General features: G+C 55.1%; 1 protein-coding gene across 9 annotated transcripts in view; it reads left to right on the top strand.

Annotated features, from left to right (window-relative positions):
* CADM1 (cell adhesion molecule 1) overlaps positions 1-24,365 on the top strand; it is a 150,949-nt gene that overhangs the window by 71,219 nt on the left and 55,365 nt on the right. The window contains exon 1 of one of the 9 annotated variants that reach the window (XM_063355415.1): positions 17,314-17,356. The exons of the other annotated variants lie outside the window; for them this stretch is intronic. Within the exon in view, the coding sequence (XP_063211485.1) occupies positions 17,329-17,356 (28 nt within the window). The 5' untranslated portion in view covers positions 17,314-17,328. Of the gene's footprint in view, positions 1-17,313; positions 17,357-24,365 lie in introns of those variants that run through there. 9 annotated transcript variants of the gene reach the window in all.

Here is a 24,365-nt window from a genome sequence, read left to right as displayed (position 1 = left end):
TCTCTCTCCGTGACCCAATGCCTTGGTATTTATTGCTCTCGGCTCTTTGTGGGGCTCCTGAGCAGCTTTTCCAGCATGAGAGAAGGGTCGGTGGGTCTCATTGTGCCCAGCGATGGGCTGGCTTTCCCGAGGACTCTGCGTACCAGGTCGCTCTCCTGATGTTTCAGTGTCCGGCTGGCACCAAGAAAGCCCAGTTCCCAGGTGAGCCTTCTTTAGGGACAGGTGTTACGGTACTTCTGCCCGGGAGGTGGGATCGCTGCCTTTTCCCGCTGGGAGGAAAGGTGGGGGAACTTGTGGGGAGACGGGAATGGGTTTGGGCTGTACTGAAGAGCAAAACCGAAAGGGGCTGCTTGGCTCGGTGGGTGAGCTCCTGGGTGCCGATGACAAACCGGACGGCACGCAGCGTGCCGTTCGGTATTTGACTACAGCCTAGGCGGAAAAGCAGCGCCTTCCCCGTTCCCTCACTCCCCAGCAGCCCTTCGGCACGTCGGGGAAATGGCGCGGCGCTGAGGAATTTTTCTACCAGCCGCACGGCTATTTAGCGGTGCCTTTTGTTTTAATTGGATTTGCAAACACGCCGGAAAGGCGTGATTTACAAGGCCTGCTTGCGTGGGCATGGCGAGGTGCTTGGAACTGCCGAGGTGTTCGTTTGGCGTGGAATGATTCCGGCCCCGCGCGTTGGGTTTGCTCCCGCGGAGCCCGGAGATGGGGCTCGGAGGGTGACATCCTGCCCCACCGTCGGGGCCACCCCAGGTCCCACCACCTCGTGCCGAACCCCATTGCGAATGCAGGGAAGCCGCCGTCTGCCTGTATCCCAGGCTTCTGGAAGGTTTGCACATCTCCGTAATGAAGATGGATCAGGTTCATCCTCATTGCCAGTTGCTCTATCAAAATAGTACTAATTACCGCAGTCGCACGTGTTGCGTGCTGCCGTCTTCGTCCTTAAAGCTGAAAAGCACGTTTTGTACCGCTTACGAAAGATACAATTGAGACAACTTTTCCCATTCTATTTTTGGAAAAGTAGTTAGTAAAGGAGAAGGAAATTGATTTTGGTGTCAGAAAGGACATTTCTGACAGGAGCACACTTTGAAATGATTCAAGGCATCTGTTTCTGTTGCAGACACCCAGCGCTGCTAAGAGCTGTACCTAAATTAAACTGTTTAAGATGTCAGCTCTGGGTTTGAGTGCAATTTACATCCCGGTAGCATGGTTGGAATTTTTATCGTTTAATGAACTTTCTCACTCAATTTACGAACAAAGTCTCTCCCACGGCAACTATTTTTGGCGTGCGTGTAGATCCTCAGGTGCGGCGTCGATCTCATCGTGGAAGGGATGGGGCAGGGTCTAAAGGCTCGGGTGGGCTCGTAGGAGCTTCGGGCGGGCTGCCTTGACGGTGGCCGGCTTCGGGGTGTCGGTTTTGGGGCCCTTCTGGTATAATCTTGATTGCCGTGCAGCTGTGCCTTGGGAAAAAGCGTGCCACCTCTCTGAAGGTGGTCTCCCCCGACCTCCGCGCTCGGCCGAGGGTCTGAAGAAAGCTGGCGTTTCAAGGTGAACGTTAAATTAATATGAAAGACTTCTGTAGCTCTACAATTAAAAGGTCTTTTACTTTCCCCACTTCAGAACAGATCTGATGGTTTATTGCTGGAGCCTTGGCGCTGAGCCTGGCCGACCTTGGATCCATGCCTTTTAAGTATCAGCGGGGCTTCTTGTGCGCCGTTGTGGCCTTTTGTGCGAAGAACAAGCCGCTATTGTGGCTACCGGCTTTGCGAAAGAATTCCTGATACGGGGTGGATGTTGGGGAAGGCGGGTACTTGATTTTCCCTTTCATATGCATCTCACAGTTGGCGCTTATTGTGCCAGTGAGGTATTTGTGAATGTAGATAGGTTTTCTATTTAGATAGTTATCTCTTTAAGCTCTCCTAAATGGCTCGAGCAGATGAAGGGTCCAAGGAAGTGCCGGTTGCCTCTTACAAGTCTGGAAATTCCGTGCCTGGTTGCTGCGGTGCCCTTTGTATTTCCAGCTCGGACACACCTTTGGCAAGCGGTCCAGAAATGGCAATAAAGCTGATCCGATCCCCTTGAAATCAGCTTTCCGTGTTCCTGCTCCGCATGCTGGAGTTACAGCCCGGGCTGTTGAAGCAGAGCGTTGGGTTTGTGTTGAAAATCCCAGCGTATCATCTTCAAATGGGGCGTTAAACCTGCTTCTGCTGTTTTGGGCATGTTCGGAGGATTGCAGTAATGCGGTTTAGGTATTCCTTTGCCCAAAGTAAATTTTCACTCAACTCGAGCCATCTGCTTGAAGGGGAGAATAAATATTAGACTGCTAACAGAAGGAGCGTACTTAAGAGGTCAGGGGTGACATGTCATTATCATTTGTATTAGTTTATATTGGCTGAAAGGATGAAAGGGGAAACAAGAATATTGACTTATGTTACTTAATATTGAATTAGTGTCCCTTTGCAAAGGGCTTCTGGCTTAAGTCGTAGCCATAAATAGTTTCCGTTCCAACAAGGATCGGGCCGTGTCGGAGCAGGGATGTGTTGGTCTCTGCCAGCTGCGTCTTTCTGCCTTCCACCATCGCACTGAGCATCTTGAAAGTTGTAAGGCCTCGCAGTGCTGTAGCTGAAGGGGAGTTTGTTTAAGCTTGGACTTCAAACAGTGGATTACCTTTTATCGTATTATATAATGAATTATTGATCCACTGATCGTGAATATTTCAGCAAAGGCGCGCCGACAAAGGCTGGCGCTGGCAAATCCCACGCCTGCTCTGCCCTTGTCCTCCCTGATGCCGGATGTGCAGAGTCTGGGCAGGTCCCGCCGTCCGTAGAGTCATGGAATTGCAGAAGGGGTTGGGCTGGAAGGGACCTTCAAGGCATCTTGTTCCAGCCCCTGCCCCGGGCAGGGACACCTCCCACCAGCCCAGGCTGCTCCAAGCCCCAGCCAACCTGGCCTTGAACCCCTCCAGGGATGGAGCAGCCACAGCCGCTCTGGGCAACCTGGGCCAGGGGCTCACCACCCCCACAGCCAAGAATTTCTGCCTCGGATCTCATCTCAGTCTCCCCTCTGTCAGTTTAAAACCCTTCCCCCTCATCCCATGGCTCCCCTCCCTGCTCCAGAGTCCCTCCCCAGCTTTCCTGGAGCCCCTTGAGGGCCTGGCAGGGGCTGGAAGGTCTCCCCGGAGCCTTCTCTCCTCCAGGCTGGACACCCCCAGCTCTCCCAGCCTGTCCCACAGCAGAGGGGCTCCAGCCCTCCCGGCATCTCTGTGGTCTTCTCTGGCCCCGCTCAACGGCTCAGAGCGCCCGGGGCTCAGACGGAAGGCAGGCGGTTGAGCACCATCCCTGCAGACGCGCTCCACAGGCACAGCAGATCCTCAGCCGCCCGTCAGGCTGTGATAGCTCTCCCTGAAGCACAGCGTCACTTTGTCACCGAGAAGGGCAAGATAAGAGGGTCAGACCCGGCAGCTGAGGGAGATGTCCGTGACAGGGTCGCAGTGCGGAGGGGGAGAGATCTCCACAGAACACCGTCCTAGGTCGCTCCTAGAGCTTCCCAGGGCTTTTTCGCCTTGTAAATGCAGCTTTTATCTGCGTTCGCTTATGTTGGAGGGACCGTAATTTCTGCTTATTGAGTTGCTGACTTTGAGGTGATCCCGGTGCAAGCGTGTGCTATTCTAAATCTCAGCTGCATTAGGTACGTGTAGGTAAACGGCGCTCTTGAGGGACCAGTTCTGATTTCAGCACGCCTTCCCTGCGGCCCTGAGGGAGCCGGCAGATGACTGGAATGCACAGTTCCATTGTCCTCCCTATAGCAATATGGAAGAAAGAGATAAAGCGAAAAACCGTACGTATTTCTGGCTTAAAGCTGCCCAGATGAGATGTTCGGGAGCTGTTTGCACTGAAACTAAGATGCAGCGTGCGTGCAAGAGGAGTTCTGGAGTCGGCTCACCATCTGCAAATGCAGAAGACGGTATCGCTGGAAACAGCAGGGATTCGAGGTCTTTGAGACGAGGTTCTGATTGTTTTGCTTCCTGCATGCTCCGCGGTGCACCAGTGCGGTGCTGCTGGCGGTCGTTGGCATTCCGGCTGCACGGCTCATCGATCGGTCCCCGCGCTGCCCTGCCCGCCGTATTGACAGACAGCTTCGATAGTGCTCATTTGAAGAAGTGCAGCACGGATAATTAAGCAATGCACTCTACAAGTTGGTGATCAGCTTCTTGTGGAGGACCAATAATGAATAAAAAGTGCATTAACTAAATTAAACTCTTGATGCCTGTAGGTCTGTAACTGTAGAGCTGCCGTTATGAAATTCATTACAGTTTATAAGAGTTCCGTTAATCAAAAGACTCCTGCGGAAAACATTCTGGGATTTAAAGTTTATTTTCACGCTCTACTGTTTAGAACAGAGACGGGCGTCGTTGCTGTTCTGTCGGAATACTCAGATGTGCTCTGACGCTGGGGCCATCGAATGGGGAGCAACTGAATTTAAACAACTGAATGCTCTCGGTCCCCTCCCCTCTTCCCCGATGACGTTTTTTGCCGCACTTAGTTGTGTCTGTAGCGCGACTCAGCCGATACCCAGGCTGGTTGTCCCCGCGTCTCTAAGCCACCATACGCATGCAGCGACGTTTGTATTCCTCGGTGAGTCCTGCTCGAATGCACGGGCTCTGGCAAACGTCCGGAGTTCATCCCGTGCTTGCCGGACATACATTTATTTGGCGGTTTATTTAGATTTCTTTCGCTGGAGGGCTGAATTTGCGTTACTTTCTGTATGTTAAATATAAAGTTTGGTGGCTTGCTGGAGCGGGCCGGGAGCCGGGATGCGCTCTGGGAGCAGGGGCCGGGGATGCCTCTGTTTCCCTGGCCGATGGGATGCCGAGCCCCAGAGCTGGGCAGCTACCTGGGTTTTAGGCTTTTGTTTTCTTCACGCTTCAGAAAACAGCTGGATAGCTCTTAAACGTCTTAAAAAAACCCAACCAAACAACCCCACATAAGCCGGTCAAGGTGCGGGAGATAAGGAACCGAATGGGATGCTTTGCCTCGGTACCCGTGCGGCGGGGGTTTTGTGTACGAGAGGGCAGGATGCGCCCCCTCGCACAGCTTCACAGCCCCCGGGCCCGCTCCTCCTGCTCCCGGCGACGCTGACCGCGGCCCTGACCGCGGCAGGGAGGATTTGCACAGGTCTGATGGCGCTACGGGTGACGATAATGCCGTGCTAATTGCACGTGACGCGTGCTTACAGTCACCCTCTCCGTGCCCTGGAAGCTCTTTCTCCGCCGCCCCCTCGGCCGGGCAGATGCTGCTCTCGCCGTCCAGGTGTAGAAATGTTTTCGACCGAGGGGAGCATCCCGCGAAATCCGTGTTTGCTCTCCCAACTTTTTTTTTGCGAGAGGCTGCCAACCGCAGACTTGGATGGGAGCCATTTATTTGTAGCGCAGTCAATCTTCCCTTAAAGAAAACCAGCAGTGAATTAGCTTTTGCATAGTGTTTCAATCAAAGCATTTGATCCTTGTTTCTGCGAGATAATCCTAAGAACTTCTTATTTGGAGAATAGAAGGCCGTGATGGATTTAATTCATAAAGGGAAGCAGCCGTAAGGAATGTAAATGTAAGAGGCCGATAAGGTAGGATTTCCTCGTTGCTATGGCAACCCCTGGGTCATGAGCCTGAGAAAATATAAAGTAAGTCCTGGAGCTGTGAAGATGATTATAAAATTTAACTGTCATTCTTCATTTGGAGTTGATGGCAAACATTATTTACTTAAGTTTATCTCCGGGCGGGCGAGGATCCTTTCTTCCTCCCTTAAACGGGCGGCTTGGATCGGGAACGAACGCGTTGTGCGCGTCCCGCAGCGCAGAGCTGTTCGTTATTCCCACGGGGCCATTTGCGCGCCCCGTCGCCTCGGTGGGGCTCCCGCAGAACGCGGGGCCATTATCCGCCCTGTCCTTCCCGAAGCCTCCCCGGCGCCGCTCCGCCGGGGGGCGGCTGGTTCCCCCACCCCGGCGATGCCCTTTTTCCTGCTTTCTTACCCCAGAACGCCGGGCGGCGCCTGGCTGCGCAGCCTGATGCCGGGTTGTCCCAGATCCGCCGGCTGCTGCAGGCACGCGGATTAGTTCTGGAAAAGCACGTCTGGAAGCTCTCCTCCGGATGGAAATGGAGAACTCCCCGCCTTTCGGAAGTGCCGTCTGTCCGTACAGCTGGGTGTCAAGCCTTTCTGGCGTCGTGTAACGAACAAACGGACGTTAGAGCGGTGGCGTGGAGTTTGAGGGGTGCCAGCCGCCCCTTGGCGGTGGCCTCTGGCTGCTCCGGGCCGCAGGGAGCGGAGAAACCAGGCCCAGGGCGGTGCCATCGGCCGGGCTCATCCCCTGCCGTGGCCCGGCGTGCCGTTAGGTTAAAGACAGCGCTTGTTGATCGTCTTTATAAAGATATAGGAAGTAAATTGTCCTCTGCTCGTTGGCCCACGGCCTCGTTTCTACCTTCTGTTTAAAGAGGGAGGAAAAACTCTCGCAATTACTTTAAGGATGTTCCAGCTCCGGTGGTGGAACGTCTGACCCAAATGAGGAGCGCTAAAAGTCATCCACAATCTCGCTCTGAACTTTTTTCTTTTTTTACTGCATTTGAAAGATTTTTCTATTGCTGCTCAGCCTTACTCGAGGTGATAAAAAGCGAAGTCATTTGATTCAAAGAGTTCCCATAAACTAAATGCCTTTTAAGGCTTTTTGCTGGTACTGGAGTTAACGCGATGCTATTTTTGAGGCCGGTCTCACGATTTCAGTCGGGAAGCTCTTTCACCTTTGCGGCTTTCATCCTGAAGCGCGGCTGGCGCGGGCGAGCCAGCGAGCTCCGGCGAGGAGCGGAGTTTACAGCCGTCGCTAAAGAGAAAGTGGCTCTTGTGGAAATGGAGCAGAGAATTATTACTGCACTTAAGAAAACCGGGATTGATTGTTACTTTTCCGACGATGGAAACTTTCTGAAGGTCCGTGCCCAAGTGGGAACGGAAGCAAGCTGAAGTTCTGCTGGGTGCCCTTCTTGTGTGTGTGAGCCCGGCACTGCCGGCGTTAGGAAGGGGAGCATCGGGACGACCTAACGTCCTAGGGAGGACCAGGACATCCCGGATGCTGCACGGGCCAATGCTTGCTAGGCAGCTCTCTTCAGCGAATATATCCAGGCCAAAAAATGCTCAAATATAAACCACATCAACCGTATTTTTCTACGTGGAAAAACACGTTGAGGCGGGGGACGATACTACTGCAAATGCTTGCGTTTGTGTTCAGAGTCCGGTACGACTTCCCGCAGTAACTTACATTCAGAAATTCTTACGTGATACCAGACTGGTACTTTTCTCCCTCGAGCATTCCAGGTGTTAGCTTCCCTCTTTGTAACCTAATTTCGCTGGGATAAAAGTAAAGCTGTTACGTTTGCATCTACCGCACACTTGAAGTAGCTGACCCAAAACCAGGTTTTTCTATCCGAAAGGAGTTTCAGCTGCTTCTGCGCAGAGGTGGCTTAAAAGCATTGGGGTTTTTTTGCCAGGTTTGATTCCTTCCGGACACTTTGCGCACACTTAAATGTGAAAACAGGTTTTTCCTTGGCCTGCGTTCAGGCGTGACCAGCCGGAGACGGGGGTCTGTTTCCATCCCCAAAGAGGATGTGGGGAGGGTGGTGTGAGCGTGTCCCGGTGCCCGGCGTCTCCTCCGCCAGAAAGGCTGGTGGTGGGTTTTGTGGGGCCTTCCACGGGCGCCCTGGCCGAGGCTCCGTCCTGCGGTGTCCCCCCAGAGCGGGGTGTCCCACCGCAGGGGTGCGGGGTGTCCGCTGGGCTCCCGAGGACGTGCCGAGCGGCGGCAGCGCTGTGTTGGCACGCCGTGCCGACGGGATGTGGGTGTGCCCAGAGTCATTCCTGGCTCGCTTTTGGCCTTTGCCATTTTCAAAATCTGCGGTCTCTTTGATTTTTACGTGTGATAACCAGAGAAAGCTGCATCTGGGCATCAGCGCCGCGCGGTTTGCAGCAGACGCTCGCCCGCAGACCTCCCTCGAGCAGGTGTGGGCGAGCGGTCGTGGTCCTCGGGAAGGTACGTCAAAAAGCCTGGTCCAAAAGGCATCCCCGGGACGAAATGTTGTGCTGGAGCTCTGAAGTGCAAAAGAGAACCAAAACATCTGAGCGTAACGGGTCTGAACGCAAAAGAGCGTTTTCATTCAGTTTCTCATCAGTTCTCCTCAAGCGTTGCGGCGTCTCCAAATTGATTGGAGATTTAGCCCTACCGCCCTTATTATCCCTAGTTTAAGATGGAAAATGCCTTTTTTTTTTTTTTTTTTTTGCAAGCGCGAAGACAAAAGCCGTTAGAGTTAATTAAATCTGTGAAGAAATGAGCCGTGAGCGGAGCAGTTGGCCCCTTCCCGCGGCAGCCGGGACCCGCCAGCCACCAGGTAGCGTCACAGCCCTCTCTGAAAGGGGGGTCTGGAGCCGTGCGCGGGAGCTGCGCCCGTACGGCCCGGCAGGAGTAGCCGCTGGGACGAAGGCTGGCAGGTGCACGCCATTCCCTTCACCTGGCGCACGCTGTCTGCGGCGCCGCGATGGGAGCTGGCAGCCGCCTGGCAGGGGTGGGCGGCGAACAAAGGCTGTTCTCAGAAATATTTTCCAGACAAAGTTAGAATTGGAAGCACGGAGCTGATACGAAATAACGGCGATAAAGATAGGGATGGAGGGAGTTGCTGGAAATACACAACTGAACCGAAACTTGAAAAAATGAGACTTTTTCTCTTCTGGTGCCGAGTTCTCAGGTGTTGCTTTCTCCTTTTTGCGGGGCGCGGATTGCTTGTGGTCTGCTTCGCCTGCCTGGTGTTGACGCCGCGGCAGGGATCAATAATTCGCGAGCACACGGGAGGGAATTGGCTCTTGAGATGAGGTCGCGGGTTGAGTCGGGAGAGGAGATTTCCCTGGTCGGTACGCGGGATGCTCACCTCCGACCCAAGCCTTTGACTCATCCTCGGCTCGCCTCCGAAGGCTGGGGGTGGAGAGAGGGGTAGTCATCTGCCAGATCTCCTTCGAGAGCTCGCAGAACTTGCTGGGAACGAATCCCACGGCCCCCGACGCACTGCCTTCGGCTTTCATCTCCCGGCTCATAGCGGCTTGGTGGTGTTGGTCCCGAGAGCTCCGCAGAGCCCACTCACCGCCCGCCGCTGCCAGGAGAATCCAGGGAAGGCTGCTACTAGTTCCCCATTTTTGGCAGGAGGAGGAATAGGGGATATTTTTACAGAATGCGCTTGTCGGCAGAGCCGGGGGAGACGCAATCTGCCGGTCAGCGCTGTTTCGCACGTTGCTTTCTCTGCTGGTTTTGAATCTATCACCTTGTTTTTCTCGTATTAAGCACTTGCTGGAGATGGAAGCAGCCAGAAGCGATCGCGGATGCTCAGGGCTCTGTTACATCCACCTCTAAAGGGATCCAGGCAACCCTTTCGTGCCATCCTGGTCCTTACCGTGGAAGGGACTGTTGCCTAGCGGCCCTTGCATTCCTGCCGGTGGTGGTGGGAGGCTCTGTCTGCGCCCCCTCGCTCCCCGCAGACTCTCCAGCGGGGGATGCCCGAGGGAGGGCAGCGGTAGAGCCGGAGCGGGACGCCCGCAGAAGCACGTTCATTGATTAGAGCACTCTATTTGTCGCAATACTTGGGAACGTTTTACTCTCGTTACTGCAGCACTTGTGTTTTCATAGCGGGGACCCGGCAGAAGGGCTGTCAGCTGGCTCCAGCGAGCCGCCAGCTCCTCTGACTCTCTGGAAGGTGGTTTACGTTCTAAAATGTGAGCTGAGGGACTCTTGCAGGAGTTTTACATGGTAGAGAGGATCTGACTCAGCTCCCGGGAAGCCAATTGACCTCGTGGCTAATAGTCAAATCCCGTTGTCACGCTTGTGGCAGTCATCAGAAGGCAGCAGCCCCGCGTGCTGCTCCTGCAACGCCGGATAAATTGGCAAATCGTACCGGCATTAGTCGCGTGATGACAGACCATGTCAGAGAGGGGAAAGGCATGCATAATGTTCAGAAGAGACCTGCGAGAGCAAACGGGGTAGCGTGACGGTTATTCTTCGCTTTGCTCTCCCTTACGAGCGGGCGGGTGACGAGCTGAGGCTCGGCTCTGGGGACTCCCCGGTGCCCAGCCTGGGGGGCTGGCTACCAGCCTGCTGCCGGGGACAGGTGTGCCGGGGGGACCATCTCCGTGCCAAAGGACGGTCTCTAGGACGGCATGAGCTCCTTTTCAGGCCAGCACGTCACGCGGGAGAAATTGCGGGGCAGGGTGGAGACGCGGGAGTGCTTCTGGCCAAAATGGAGTTGGGCGGCAACTGGGCGTGGGTGGCATCCCATGCTGACATTTCGGGTACCTTCAGCTGAAATAAGAGGTAATTGCGAAGCAGCAGTGGTAAATGTCGTCTGTTCTGCTCCTGCGAACGAGACGAAGCAGTGCAAACAAGTGGGCAAAGATCACACAGCCAATAAAGATCGTTATGAGTAAGCGCAGAAGTAGAAGATCAACCTGTGTTCCTATTGCCAGCTTCCCTAGCTGCCAAAATGGAGCGATTATGTTAAACACGTGGCTTTCCAGGCAAATGGCGTTAAGCCCGTTTGTGGGCGTACTGTATCGTAGGAGGTGATAACTCTCTTCCCTTGCCTCCTCGGGTGGGAACGCAGGTTAGCGCCCCCCACTAAAGGGACTCGCTTTTCTGGGTGCTTCTGCTTGGGGTTGCGCAGCCCGGCGTGGGCACGGTGGACTGGGTTGCAGGGAGGCTGCGAGCTACCCCGAGGACTCCGCAGATTACTCTCTTCTCCAGGTGGTGCTCAGCTCTGCTTCTACGTATTCTCCAGTTTGACTCCGGTTTTGATCTGGGTTTTTGGTAGATGCTGAGAAACTGAGAGACTTCAAGAGGCAAGGTCTTGTTCTCGCTGGGAAGCTTCCTTGCTTCGTGTTGTCTTCACAGATAACGGGTAGCCCTAAAACTTCCCAGGCCGAGAAGCCCGTATCGCCCTGATAACGCTTTCAAAAAGCACGACGTGGTGATTGTAGCGGGATCCGGGACTCCTGGGCTCCTACACAGAAAAGCGCGTTTGTACTAAAGCACCGTCCCGTTTGCCCATCCTGCGTTGAACCTCTGGGTGGTTAGTGGTCGGGTTTGTGGCCAAAAAAACATTGTGCACCTGCATTTTTCACTGCAGTTTGGTGTTTTTCTGCTTGCCCAGGGTTTCAGGGGCTCAAGAGCCTCAGCGATAGCAAAACGGCTTGCGGACGTGTTGGGGGGAGCGCTGAGAAGCGTGTCACGGCGGTACCGAGCCTGTGTTTAATTTATGGGAAAGAAGGGAGGTTAACACATGAGAGGCAGAGATCCGCTCTTCTCTTTGTAAGTGAAAGGTCATGTTCCTGAGCACTGCAGGGTGGATTTGTGAAAAACGAGCTCCTGTTTGCGAGGAATTAGAATGAGTCTCTGATTTTTTTTTTTTTTTTTTTCCCCGCTCATGACCTTTAAAGATGCTGCTCTTAGATTGATAAGCAGGCTGATGCTTTTAGCAGCCCAATCCAAAATTGCGTTCTCGTAGAAAGACTATCTTTCAAACGCCGTGGGCGTCACTCCCGGCAAACGTTCTTTCTGTCACCCCCTCTGGGGAGAGGGGTGCGAGGGTGGGATCGTGGCTGACAAACACAAGGAGGAGTCAGATTTGTTCCAAATGAATCAAAAGGTAAATGTCCTGTGGTCTGGAGCCTCTGCCTAAGGGCTCTCTGTACCTTCTTTTTTTCCGGAAACTCTACTTTATCTTTTTTTCATTTCATTGCAAGGCTTGAAGTGCTCCTGCCCAGTGGGACGGTGGAGGAAGCTCAGGGAGGTTGGTTTGCACCCTGGGCCAGGAGATGCTCCTGTGCCGCGGAGGGGGTGCGTTTTGGGGCCGGTGAGAGGCGGATCGGGGAGCCCGTGCCCGTTGCCGGTGGCGCACTGTGCCCGTGGATGCTGGCGCACAAGCAGTTCTCTCGCCACGGTTCTGAGACCGTTTTCTCACCTGTTGCCCTGTTTCTCAGCCTTCACGTTTGTACTTGTGCAGAACTGTTGTAGGTAAAGACGCCGAGTTTCTTCCCGGTTCCTGCAGGGGTTACGAAGCAGCAAAGACGGTGTGCAGAAATCTGAAAATGGTAAAAACGCGGTTGGAGATGAATGCTGGGAGCGGTACCGTTAGCTACAAGGTGCGCTGTGGCCTGATCCATCACAGTGACGTGACGAGGCAGGAGCGCATGCCTCGCCTGTCCTTCTCCTTGGGGAGGAGGCGAGGCACCGATCACGCGTGTGGCCTCACCTGCCGAAAGCTGCTGCTCAGAACTTGTTGCCTGGCAGAGCGCGGTGGCGGCCACGCTCGGCGTTTCGCAGAATTCCGGTGCGGTTCCTCATGGGAGTGCGATGCTGCGGCAGCATGATGCCGGCGCAATGGAAATCTCTTTGGGCCAGCCGAGCTCCCTGGTTTGGAGCCAGGCAGCTGGGCTTGGGGTTTTCATGGCGTTCTTCAGTAGCGTTGGGAGAGCTCATAAAGCAGCTTCTCTGGGGTTATTGTGCCCAGAGCCACATTCCCAACCAATTACGGAGCTGGGCTTCATCGGTAATGAGCCCTCGCTTCGGGAAGGGACGGCAGGAAGACAAAAGCAGAACTTTCAGTGAAAGCTGCGAAACCTTCCACCGTGAATAGATGTGGGCTTGTTAATTGGGATCGCCATTGGAAACGTTCCCCCGAGCTCTGGTGGCGTGTCCCCAGCTCCGGCCCGAGGGGAGAGGGCTGTTCGCAAGGGGAAGCGGCTGAAAAGCGGCGGCTCTTTTGGATTTCGCCGCTAATGATTTTTGGCGATGGCGATGAGGCAGGATTGAGCGTTTTCCAGACCAGAAAAGTACGCCAAGTCGCTTTCTCAATTGGGCGAGTCTCATCAGAGTAGAAAGATCAGAGAGTCCCTTGGAAGAGGGTTTGCTTTCTCTGCCTTCTTCGCCGTCCTCGTTAGCTGTGACGTGGTGGGAGACGGAGGAGCTGCTCCGGCCGGGCTCTTGGCTCCCTCTCACCCCTGGCTTGGCTAAGGGCTAGAGGCTGGACGCTGGCGATGGGCGCTGGGACACGTAGGCTGGTGGCCGTCCTCCGTCCTCATGGCAAAGGTCCCGCTCGGCTTCTCGCTGTGCACGAAACCAGCGGCTCTCCACCCTGCCGGGAGGTGTTGGGACAGGGCTCTCCAGGAGCCGTGCCATGGACGCTGCTGGCGGGGGGAGCCCCGTCCCGAGGCACCAAAAACTCCTTGTTTCAAATCATTCGGTTCCGGCTGGGAACGTCTCGCGGCTCAGAGGAACGCGGGAGCTTTGCACATGGCTTCCTGGCTCACGCTGCCCCTCACAAAGAGTCCCAAGGACAAAGCTGGTGTAGAGTGTGGCCGGTGCCGTAGTGAAACACTTCCAGATGAGAAAGTGTGTTAAAATTGGTAACTGAGCGCCCCCCGCTATGTATAGCTGTTGATGACCTGGGCTTTGTACTTGGGGATTTTAAAGCTCGCTGCTTCTGAATGTTTTCTTTAGAGTTCGGTAGGTACCAAACAAGAAGTGAAGTCTGAATAACAATCTCGCCGACTCCTGCAGTTAATTATTGCCAGGTCTGCTCAGAGTCGGGCATCCTCGTGTCTACGCGGGTAACCGGCCTGTCAGCGTACGTTTCACTGATGCTTCCTTAGGAAACAAACCAAAACCCGCTCTGAGCCAGCATGAAAACCTCGCCGCGCTGGGGTTTTGAGTCAGACGAGAGGTACAGGGTGTGCTGGGGACCAGTCTGAAGCGCGGCAGCAGCCCTGCGCCCGTACCAACGTCGTGCGTCCCCGTAGCTGTGCAGGCGCTGCAAGTTTGGGGTGACGGAATGCCAACTGGCCATTGCCCGCCCCAGCCTCTGGGCCGAGGTTGGGGGGGATGAGTGTTTCCCGTCCTGCAAACCGGCGCTCACAAAGGTCCGGTCGTTGCCGAGCCGGCGGCGGGGAAGGAGCCGCTGGGCTCCCGGTGCCGATGCCAATGCTGTGCCAGGTGCCCGTCGGCCGCCCCGGCCCGTGGGTCGACTCTACCGCCTGGCTGCCAAGTGTCAAGGTTAATTCTTTATCTCACCTTTCAGATTGAAACAGAGAGCGTGGCAGCTGAATTTCCTTCTTTCCCCATTCCCTACCCCCCGTTTGATGACACCGTTGCTTCTTTGGGCGCATTGAAATGGAATTTGGCTTCACTCATTACCCGTTGTGCCCCGCGCTGCCTGCGTGTCCCCGGCGTGCTGAGTGCTCTCCAGCCCTTCCCTTTGTGCAGCAAGGTTTGCTAATGAGCGGAATGTAATTTGGGTTTTTTTAGGAAATTACAGGAAACAGCAGACCCGTAAAACATTACGATTCATGACGGTTCGTTTGATTCTCGTAACACAACCCAACCTGAAGAGCCCTCCGTGTGTGTAAGGCGTACGGTGTCTGCATCAAAGCGCTTTTCCACAAAACCCCAGTGTTTTACCCCAGCCACGGTGCGTAAGAGACGCCTTTTGCGGGATGGTTGCTCCAGGGAGCTGCGTGTGAAGCAGCTGCCCCGAGGCGAGAGGAGCCGGGCTCGCCCCGTGCGCTTCTTGGGGGGAGGCTGGTGCCGCTGGGCCTGGGGGAGTTACGGACCCGACGTTGGAGGTGGAACCTCCCGAGGATGAAGGGATTTATGATACCTGCAAACCGGTGGAATTCTTCCAGCCAGCAGCTCACCCGCCTTATTGACAGCATTTCGGTAATACGCAGCCCTGGCGGGTTTAAAAAAAACAACCCACCACAAACCAAACGCACCGTCGGTACGGAAGCCACCCCGGCGGCATTGCAGCAAAAGCTGTTTTAAAGTTTATAAACTGCTTTAAAAAGCCAGGATGAGCCAGACTGCCATTTCGGTGACTCGCTGTAGAAATGCCCAGGGTGAATGGGAGCGTCTTAGCTCCGAGATGCGGTGCGTCGCGCGGATCGTTGACGGCAGCGTTACGGAAGGGTCGGGGGTTCTGGGCTTTAAGGACGGGTGCTTTTGGCAGGGCGTGCTGTCACTTACAGGAGTTTATAGCAAGTGCTTTTAAGTGCGAGTGAATAAGGGGGGGAACCTCTCTCACTCTCAGATGCAAGTGGGGCTCCGCAGTGAAACAGGCGAGTGCTGGAAACGTAAACTCTCTCAGCTGCGCTGCTCAGCTCTTTGTTGGAGGGCGCGTCCTTTAAAAACGAGTCTCGTCTGCAGGTATTCTGCCCTTGATGCGCTGAGTGCGAGAGGACCAGCCTCACAGTTCCCTGGAAGTTGGCAAAAATAAGCAGACCCCTTCAAACTGTTGGGCCTTGCGAAAAGACTGGTGAAGAATGCGTATCCTTCCAATTGTTCTTTCAAGAAATGCCAAGCGAGCGTCTGGTAGATTTCCAGCTGCCGCTGGCGACGTCTGTAGAAGGTCTTGTGTCTCTGGCGTGACACGCGGGTGAAGGACGGCAGTGGGCTCGCCTTTGATGAGAGGAGCGGAGGGATGCGCTGCGAGGGGGCGTGACGTTGGAATACCATTGCGGGGTTTAGCCTGGCCTGGGCTGGAAATCCGGGCTTGGGAATTGGGGGAGCAGCGGGTCCCTCCGGCCGAGCGTCCCTCCCTGCTCCCCGCGAGCGTCTCGAAGAGCTGATCCTCGGCACCAGCCGGCTTTGGGTGGCACCGAGCGCGTACTCATGTCTTGTCGCGTCGAGGGACGTTGTCACTAATCGCCACAATCATCTAATCCTGGCTTGAAGAAGTAAACCCCACCATGGAGCCAGGCGCGGCAGACGCTGCGGGCTTTTTGAGGTTGCTTTGTAATCCCGGCCACATTGGCGCTGCGTGCGGGGAAGGAGAGGCTTTATTTAATTCTCATAACGGTAGAGATAATGTTGGCTTTGTGATAGTCCCGGGCACAGCTGCTCCGTAATATCCACGGCGGCACGCGATATGAATGGCTAGCAAGGTATCAAGCCTCCAGGATGTTTTCCTTGCGTTTCAGTGCCTGAATGGATTGCATTGGTTTATTGGAATAGCTCGGACTTTCTGCTCGCGGTAATTAATTCCCTGTTCCGGGCTGGGGGGAAGGTTGGTTATAATTTCCTGCATTCTTTTATCGTAAGGCCAAAGGAGAAGCTCGGAATAGCGAACAGATAGAAGCGCTGCGTGCATGCATTCTAAATTCAGTTGCGAGCAGTTACGAAGATAGATTTTTAGTGAAGTGGTCTCTGTGTTTGCACACAATTTTAAACCAAGGTGACCCGGAGGGCTGGTGCTGGGATGTCGCGTCCGTTGCCGAGACCACGGGCTGTACTCCCAGCTGCCTGCGCCTGAAGTCGGTACCCCCCTCCTTTTGGGGGGCAGGAGTTTAATCTACTTGTAGTTTTCCTGCTGCAAGGTGGGCAGGAGGAGGATCGCTGGGAGGGAGTTACCAATTTATAGCCACCAAACCCTTCTCATCTCCGGAGCGTGGTCTTTGAGCGTAGAAACGTGGAGCACAGAAAGCTCCTGCGGCCCTCCCTGCCTGCACCCTGCCTGGGGACGTCCCTGCCCGGGGCCTCCCGCGAGCTTGGCATCCCGCGGGAGCGCTGCCGTGAGAGGGGGAGAACTCGCTCGAGAACCAGAAACTGGGGCAAGAATGGGGTTTTTGGCCGTTCTCACTGATTTTTGGGTTTTTTCCCCAAAGATGGCAAGCACCTCGCGGCTCTCACTGTTCTCCGGTCCTCTCTGGTCACCCTTCTGCTTCACGGCCACTGCGATCCGCAGGACGCATTCCCGTCGGAAACAGGGGGGGCTAAAGACAAGGCAGCGTGGGCAAATGCGCAAGCGAGGTGGCTGGGGTAGTAACTGCTGGAGTCCTGGCAAAAGCCTGATTTTCCGCCAGTCTTTGGGATTCCCCACAAGGGCCGCGGTTTCCCATCGCTGCCGGCTTGTTCCGCCCGAGCGTGGCGGCAGCCCGGCGCCGGGAGCGGCCTGGGGTCTTTCAGGAGAGGCGCAAATGCGAAGCGGGGGGAAGCGCAGGTAGCGAAGGCGCTGGCTGAGGCTGCGGCCCTGCCGGCTCCCCGCAGCCCGCGGTGCCTGTTGCCTTGCCAACACGGTGCGGAGGAGACGGTGGAGCGAGGAGACGCCGCTGCTGCAGAGCTGCAGTGCCGGGCACGGCGGGGAGGAGGAGGAGAACACGCGTCCACGCCAGGGCGGAAAGGGGGCATGAATAAATACTCGCCGAAGCGTTCAGCATCCTCTCCCGGCTGCTTCTGAAATCGTACAACAGCATCATGTTTTAACGACGGGTGATGACGAAACATCAGTTTCAAATCCGGGGTGGTTTTTTGCCTTTTCTTCTGTCTGAAGCCTCAAAGTCAGGGAGCTCGACATGGTTTACAGCCAGCCGGGTGCCTGCGGCCCTTATTGATGGAGCCGATACCTGCTGGTGTTTACCGTGTGAATATCAAGGAGGAGCAGTAAATTGAAAATTGCTTCTAATGGGCTCCGTTTGCATGTTTTAATGCTTCTCGGGAGAAAACAAGAGATGTTGAGCTTTTTAAACTAGAACAGGCACAGCAGTACCTGGTAATGCGCGTTGCTTGTGTTTTCCTTTCTTTACGGCTCGCGCTGCGCCGTGGCAGCCCGAGCTCCCGCTTCCCCCGCGAGCAGACCCCAAAGTCTCGTCGTGGGTCGTGGGGTGGTTTCTCCCCGCCGCGGTGGGGTGGGCAGGGGGAGCCCGGCCGGGGCTGGGGCTGCGGGTCCTGCCCCCGGGTCCCCCCGCGGCCTCACCACGCTGCGCAGCATCAACGTTTCAGTCAAAAAAGGGGGAGATGGGAACGGGGGAGGCTTTTGGTGCCGCAGTTTCGCCTGGGAGCGCGCCGCTGCAGACAGCGGCGAGTCGAAGGCGCTCGCCGTGGCTGTCTCGTTCTTTCTTCAGGCAGTGTTTTGATAAATGTTGATGAGTTTAACTGTAAAACTAAATGACATTTATAGCACGACGTATGCTTTACCCATTGCTTAATTATATCTAATGGTGCTGCATCTAAAAGGCATTTACCATTTTACTTTTGTTTAAAATGACAGTCTAAACCTTAAGGCTTGTGGGTTTTTCTACAAAGACGAAGACTTAATTAAAAGCTAAACACAATCCATTTTTAAAAAGCAGCTGCAACTTTTAGAAATGTGTGATAAAATTTACCAAGTGCTTGGTAAGAGGGAGGGGCGCTTTGAACGCGGAGGTGGCGGGCTGCCGTGGCCTGGAGAGACGGGCGAGTGGCCAGCGTGGCCCTTTCCCCGGTTGCCCCTCCTGTCCCTGCCTCAGTGTCCCCTGGTGCTCCCCCGGTGTCCCCAGGCTGGGGCCTCTACCTTGGGATGGGTCAAGCCTTGGTGGCGTTTGGGCACAACCTGCGTCTGCTCGTTTGAGCCAGGTGGGGTGAGGACCACATCCCAAAATGTCCTTTTTTCTCACCATTTCTGTGTTTATTTAGTGGTCTCGTCGCCGTCACTGCAGAGGCAGTAAGGGGGACGGGGCTGCCGCAGCGTATCGAATCATGGCTTTATTTTTGTGGGCGGCACGTACCGTTCCTTTTCCCGTCCTTCCAGCTTTGCCCTTGTCCTGCCAAGACCAAGGCGTGGAGAACGGGAGAACGCTGCGCCCCCGGACGTGAACGGGGGGCGAGGGCTTTGTGCCTTCCCCTCAGCTGGCAGCAACGCGCTCGGCAGCATCTGCCCCTTCTCTTCCTTTCGTGGCTTTGCTCAAAGCAGATCCCAGGGATGAAGGGTGGGGGGGAAATTCCAAAAATACATTTTCTTTCCCCTGGCCCGGAAGAACCGCCGGGCGGAGGCTGAAGGGGGGGACGTGCAGAATCGGCAGCGAGCAGATTAACGTTTAAAGACATTAGCGTTGGTCTTCTACCAACATTTAGAAATCCGATGGGTGGCAGATCGAGGGCCGATTCCACATTTTTCCTTCGTTGTCCGTAAAATAATAAATACGGTAAAATGGCTGTCCGAACTGCCTTTATCGCGGAGATGAATCAGGACAGGTGGTGTTGCAAGAGACTTAAAACTTACAGATATGTTGCCCTTTAGGCTAGCGTTCATCATTGTGTCTGAGCCGGGATCTAGGCTGAAGGCTTTTGCTGTAACGCGCCTTTTTATCCTTCCTTGCAAGCAGAAAGTGGAAGGAGCTCTCACTTTGATCGCCAGGATGCTGCTGCTGAGATGGGGCGGGGGTTCCCCCTCCTGTATTTTGGGGGGAAAAAGTGCACAGTCCTGGATGGTGGCGTTTGTCGTTCTCCCTTTGACGAAAGGTGGTATCTCTAAAAGAAAACCGAAGGGGGCATTTAAAAAAAGAAATTAGGCCGTGTGTTTGGAAGACGGAGCGTTTCATAACTCTATTTTGCTTTTTGCACTAGTGCTGGTTCCATCGTGTGGTGTTTCTGGTTTTGTGTTATTGAGCCGCGTGGTATTTGTCATTTCGGTGAAGCCCCCAGCAGCTGGAATACGTCGCTTCCATTAGGAGCCCAGCTCTTGCAGTAGAAGACAGCAGCAATTTTTGCCTTATCTGGGGGAAAAGGGTCTGGAAAATACTAAATGTGTGAATTCTGGAGGCTGGAGAAGCAGGAGACAGGCTGGCGCTTACCCTCCAGCGCCGCACCAAGCCCGGGAGATGTTGGGCTTTGGGTTCTTGGGCATCTCCCCGTCCCACAGCCGCCCGCGCCAGGACGGCTCCTGCTCCCGCTGGGCTGAGCCGGGAAAGGTGCTGGGAAGGGCCGGAAACTGGGAATTCAAAGGGCAAAATACAAACTCGGCCTAATCCGTGGAGGAGGTGTCATCCTGGTGCCTGCAGCGCCCGCGGAAGGGCGGCTGGGGTCTGCAAGCTCTCGGTTCTTCAAACCGGTGAATATTTTGTCTGCTCGTTTTAGGAAATGGTGAACACTTTGGATAAAAGTTCTGCGGGTGTTTTATTGAAGGCTTAGAAAATAACTTCTGCGTATAATGCAGCAAGTAAAGTGTTGTAATTTAAAGCTGGCGGCATGCTGTCTTAGCCAAAGAAAGGGAATTGGCCAGAGTGCCCCAAGAAAAATAGGTATTCCGATCTATTATCTGTTATCCCTTTGTGCTTCAGGACATTTTCTCCAGGTTTGAACATCCGTTACTAACTTTGTCGTTTACCTCTTGCCTATTGCAGTGGCGGAGCTGGAGATTTCAGAACGGCTCTAAGTTCCACGTGCGGGCAGCGGAGGGAGGCCCGTTCTTTGGGGAGGAGATGGGGCTGATGCCAATCAAAATTCATCTTGGGTGCTTTATGGAAATAAAGATTTCTTGGGTTTAAAAGAGATTATTAAGGTGCACGTTGTGACAGATGCTACTGACAGTAGGAAAAAAAAAAAAGGATGTTAAAAAATCTGCAAGGAATAGGTTACAGGTACAGATATAAGACATATCTGCTCATTAGAGTAAAATGAAACCCATCATCCGACCTGACGCAGTTTTCCCGGTTATTGGAGAACCCCGTCATTCTGCCTAATCCATACTGGCGTTTTTGGGGGCGTTGTGTTGCGCCTGGAGCGGGGGCTGTAGGGGCTGAGACCCGAGCGTATTCCAGAACGGACTTTAATAGTAACGGTGTCTCGGCCCAACGCTCGGCGTGATCCCCCACAGCGTGTCGGGGGTGCGGGGCTGGGGTGGCTCGTGTCCCCGCGTGCGGAGGATGCCGAGGGACGGGCCCCGCCGCGCTCCCCGGTCTCTGCCCACGGCAGCGCGGGCTTGGCGGCTGCAGGGAGAGGCGGGGAGAGAGCAGATGGGTGAGCCTCCCCCAAAGGTAGCGCTTGCCAATTCAGGGCGTGACCGGTGCCACGCTAAATCCGAAGCATGTGGCTGCTGCCAGCCGCTAAGTACAAAAATAGAGGCGACAGCGCAGGTGACAAACCTGCAAACACGTAAACGCTCTCCTTCCGTGCTCCGGTTTCAGCAGAGGCTGCTGCGGCTTGAGCGCCCCGTGGCAGAGAGAGAAAGCGAGGTCGGTGCTCTGAAATAACGTTGTTCTGATGATGTAAATGCACTGAAAGCGCTCATCGGCTGGGAAACCTGAACCTTTCATCGGCGCTCCCTCCTCTTACCTGCGGCAACCTGCTGTACAGCAGCCTCGGCTCCTCGCGGAAGGAGTCGTGGCAGAGAGGAGCTTCCACGTGTGTTTTAAAGCCCGGATTAATCAAGGTCTCCTTCCTTAGATCTGGGCAGCGTGTGTCCTTGCTGGCGATGTGCCCGGAAGATAAAATGCAGATAAGGAGCACTGTATTAGGGCGACATTAATAATAAATGAGTGTTGATCCTAATTGGGTATTATTTAAACACACGGAGTGGAGGCGGCAGTCTGCTGGGCCCCTCTCGCCTTGTCGCACCGCGTCTCCCTCGCTCCTGCTGCCTCCGAGCAGCCGCCTGTGCTGGGGAGAGCCAGACATCGGGGTTTGGGTGCCGTCCTTGACGGAGCGTGGCTGGCCGTGGTGGCCGGGTGCGAGGAGGGACGCCAGGGGAAGGTACCCGCCTCGGATTTCTCCCGAGGCCGGGCACAGCTCTGCCTTTCACTGTGCTTTTGCTCGCTCTCCCGCGCTCTTCCTTGCTTTTTTCTCCCTTGGAGAGTGCCCCGCCAGCCCCTTCGGAGCCCACAGGCGTCTCCCAGGCGGGATGTCCCCGTCCCGCCTCCCTGTCTCAACCCTCCACACAAAGACCTTGGTCCCTCCCGCGTGCGGCGGCCGGGGAGCGGTGCCCACCCGCATCTCCTCTGGATGATGCGCCGTAAGCCTCTGACCTTAGGAGAGCACGACAGGCTTTTCATAAGCGACCTTTTATTGTCTTGTAATGGACCGTCAACTTCCAGAATAAAAGCGAGAGATCAGCTGCTGCTGCTGCTTCTTGAAAGCTATTCTTCTGGAAAGTCAGCTAAACTCTTTGAGCATCCCTTCGTAGACAGATACATACATACAAAAATATAAAATAAAAAGCTGCAGTAGCAACATCTTTTATTTAACAACTGTCAAACGGGTTAAGAAATTAGTTCTAAACCAGGAAAAACATATAGCACACAGCTTTCCAGCTTCGCCATGGCAGCCAGACGTGTAAATTGTGCTTTTAGACATCAGAAGCTCCGTCGCGGGGAGCGTGACTTGTAGGATTCCTCCTTCAAATGGTCCGAACCCATTAGCATGAAATACGGTCGTACTCTGAAAGACGAGATTTCTGGCCGCGGGTATGAATTGCTTTCTGTCGCTGGATTTGGGTGGAAGTGGGGAGCGAAGCCCCGGGGTCTGCAGCAGAGCGGGCTGCGCTGCAAAGCCCGGCGCTGGCGCTGCGAGCGGTGCCGCATCCCTCCCGCCCGTTTGCCGTGTCCCCCCCTGGCAGTGACAGGTCACATCGGTATCGATCCTCGGCACCTGCCGACGGCAGCCTTTGAAGGGACAGGCGATGTATGGCCCTGGAATTTTATCTATCAATATGTGGGTAATAGAAAGACAAGCCTGACGTCTAATCCCAGCCGAGGTGACGGGTCATCAATCTGCACCGCTGTGGTTACCGGGGAGGGCAGGCGGGGGGGACGGGCTCCGGCAGCTCGGGAGATGCTCCGGGCCGAAAAAGTGCATGATGTTCCTTATTCCTAAGAGCAAAAGAAGTGTTTTCGCTCGCTCGTTCGATGGGATGCGGGCTGACTTGTCGAGCGACGGGCCCGGCGCGTGCAGACCCCCGTCATTAGCTCTCTGCTCAATTAGCACCTGGGGACTGGGGGGGCTGCCGCTCCGGAGGGGTCCGTCGGAAGTGGGGTGCTCCCGGCAGCCTCCGGAGCCCGGAGGGCCGAGCGATTCCCTAATCAAGGGGAGCGGGATCCAGCGGAGGAGCCGCTCTCCCCCGGACGTTGCCGCAGCGCTATTTCACAGCACTTTTCTCTCTCTCTCCCATTTTGGTTACAAACCAGTAGAGAGAATTCCCCGATGCCGCTTCATCACGCAGAAATCCACAAATGTTTAAAGTAAATACAGCCTCTGGTGTCAGTTCGGAGCTATTGTCATCTTTTATTCTGACTCTTTAAGCAAGAAAAGCTGTAAAGGCGGCCGCAGCATTTTATTTTTTTTCTCCACAAATTTACTAGCTGTGCACAACTCGCTTGAATTCGCAGTATATTTTTCTGAGCTGCGTGTTTCGTGAGGTGAGGTTTGATGGTTCCGGGGACACGTGGCAAGGCTGGTGCGTCCGTCTCGACTCCGACGATGACGACGTGGGGCTTTAATCTGGCGCCTCCGTCTCTTTTGCCGTTCCCTCTTCTGAGGAGTGCTGAACCTTTGGGCAGAATCGTTCTCTGCTCTCAAAGGAGGCGGCCCTGTACCGAGGAGTGGCTCCTTCCTCGGCACCAACGCGCTTCGGTAGCGGTCGGCAGTGCCTTTGCTTTTACAGACTCACAATACCGATATTTCGGGAATAGTTTCCGGGGATGTTAATTCCCCCCACCCCACCTTTTTTTCCCCCGGACTGACGCTTTTGGTATCATCAGTAGCAGCAGCCTCCTCGGCAGCGTCCTTTCTCAAAGCCGTTCCTCTAAGCCCAGTCGTAGCGGTACGGGAAGAAGAAAACGCGTTCGGTTTGAAAGTAAAACTGGGAGCGCAAGGGGAGCGTCACCGTATCGGCGAGCTGCGGTCTGAGCTTCGGAGGGCGAGCGGAGCTGCCGTATCCCCTCCCTTCCCGGCCTTTTGGCCAGACCCGCTCGCTGCCGTTGCGCGGCTGGAGCGCGATGCCGTGCGGGAAGGCAGCTACCGCTCCCCGTGCTCGGGAAACGGGGACTTTCGCAGGGCTAAACTCAACAGCAGCGCGCTGGGGGGGACAGTGCTGCGCGGCAGAGCAAACTCCAAAAGGAGATTTTTCTAGAATTCCCTTTGCTGCTGCTGTTTTTTTTTTTAAGAGCTTCTTGCCGTGGGAAGCGGAGTTGCGTTTTGGCCACAGCGAGTCGGCTGCTAGCCGTGGAGAAGATGTTGAAGAGGGAATAAGAGCTCCTGGGATGCGGGAGGATCTCCGAGATGCTTGGCTCAGGGTCGCAAAACTGGTAACGACCTCTTAGTAGAAGAGAAGGTTGCCGTTTCAAAAGGTTGTAAATCGTGGCGGCAAACAAAAGGTTTCCTCCGAGGGTGAGGATCACGTGAAAAGAACGTTGTTGAGAGGTGCCCGCGTGTGGCTCCGGGCTCTGTGGCCTCGGAGGGATTCAGCCCGGCGCCAGCAGCAGCGGCTGCCTTCTCTCCTGCCGGCCCTTCGCCCAGAACTTTTCACAATAAGCTTTTTTCCTGGAAGTGGATGACAACAT

Source organism: Chroicocephalus ridibundus, chromosome 18 (assembly GCF_963924245.1).
Source record: "Chroicocephalus ridibundus chromosome 18, bChrRid1.1, whole genome shotgun sequence".
NCBI lineage: Eukaryota > Metazoa > Chordata > Aves > Charadriiformes > Laridae > Chroicocephalus > Chroicocephalus ridibundus.
This window is presented reverse-complemented; position numbering and strand designations above follow the sequence as displayed.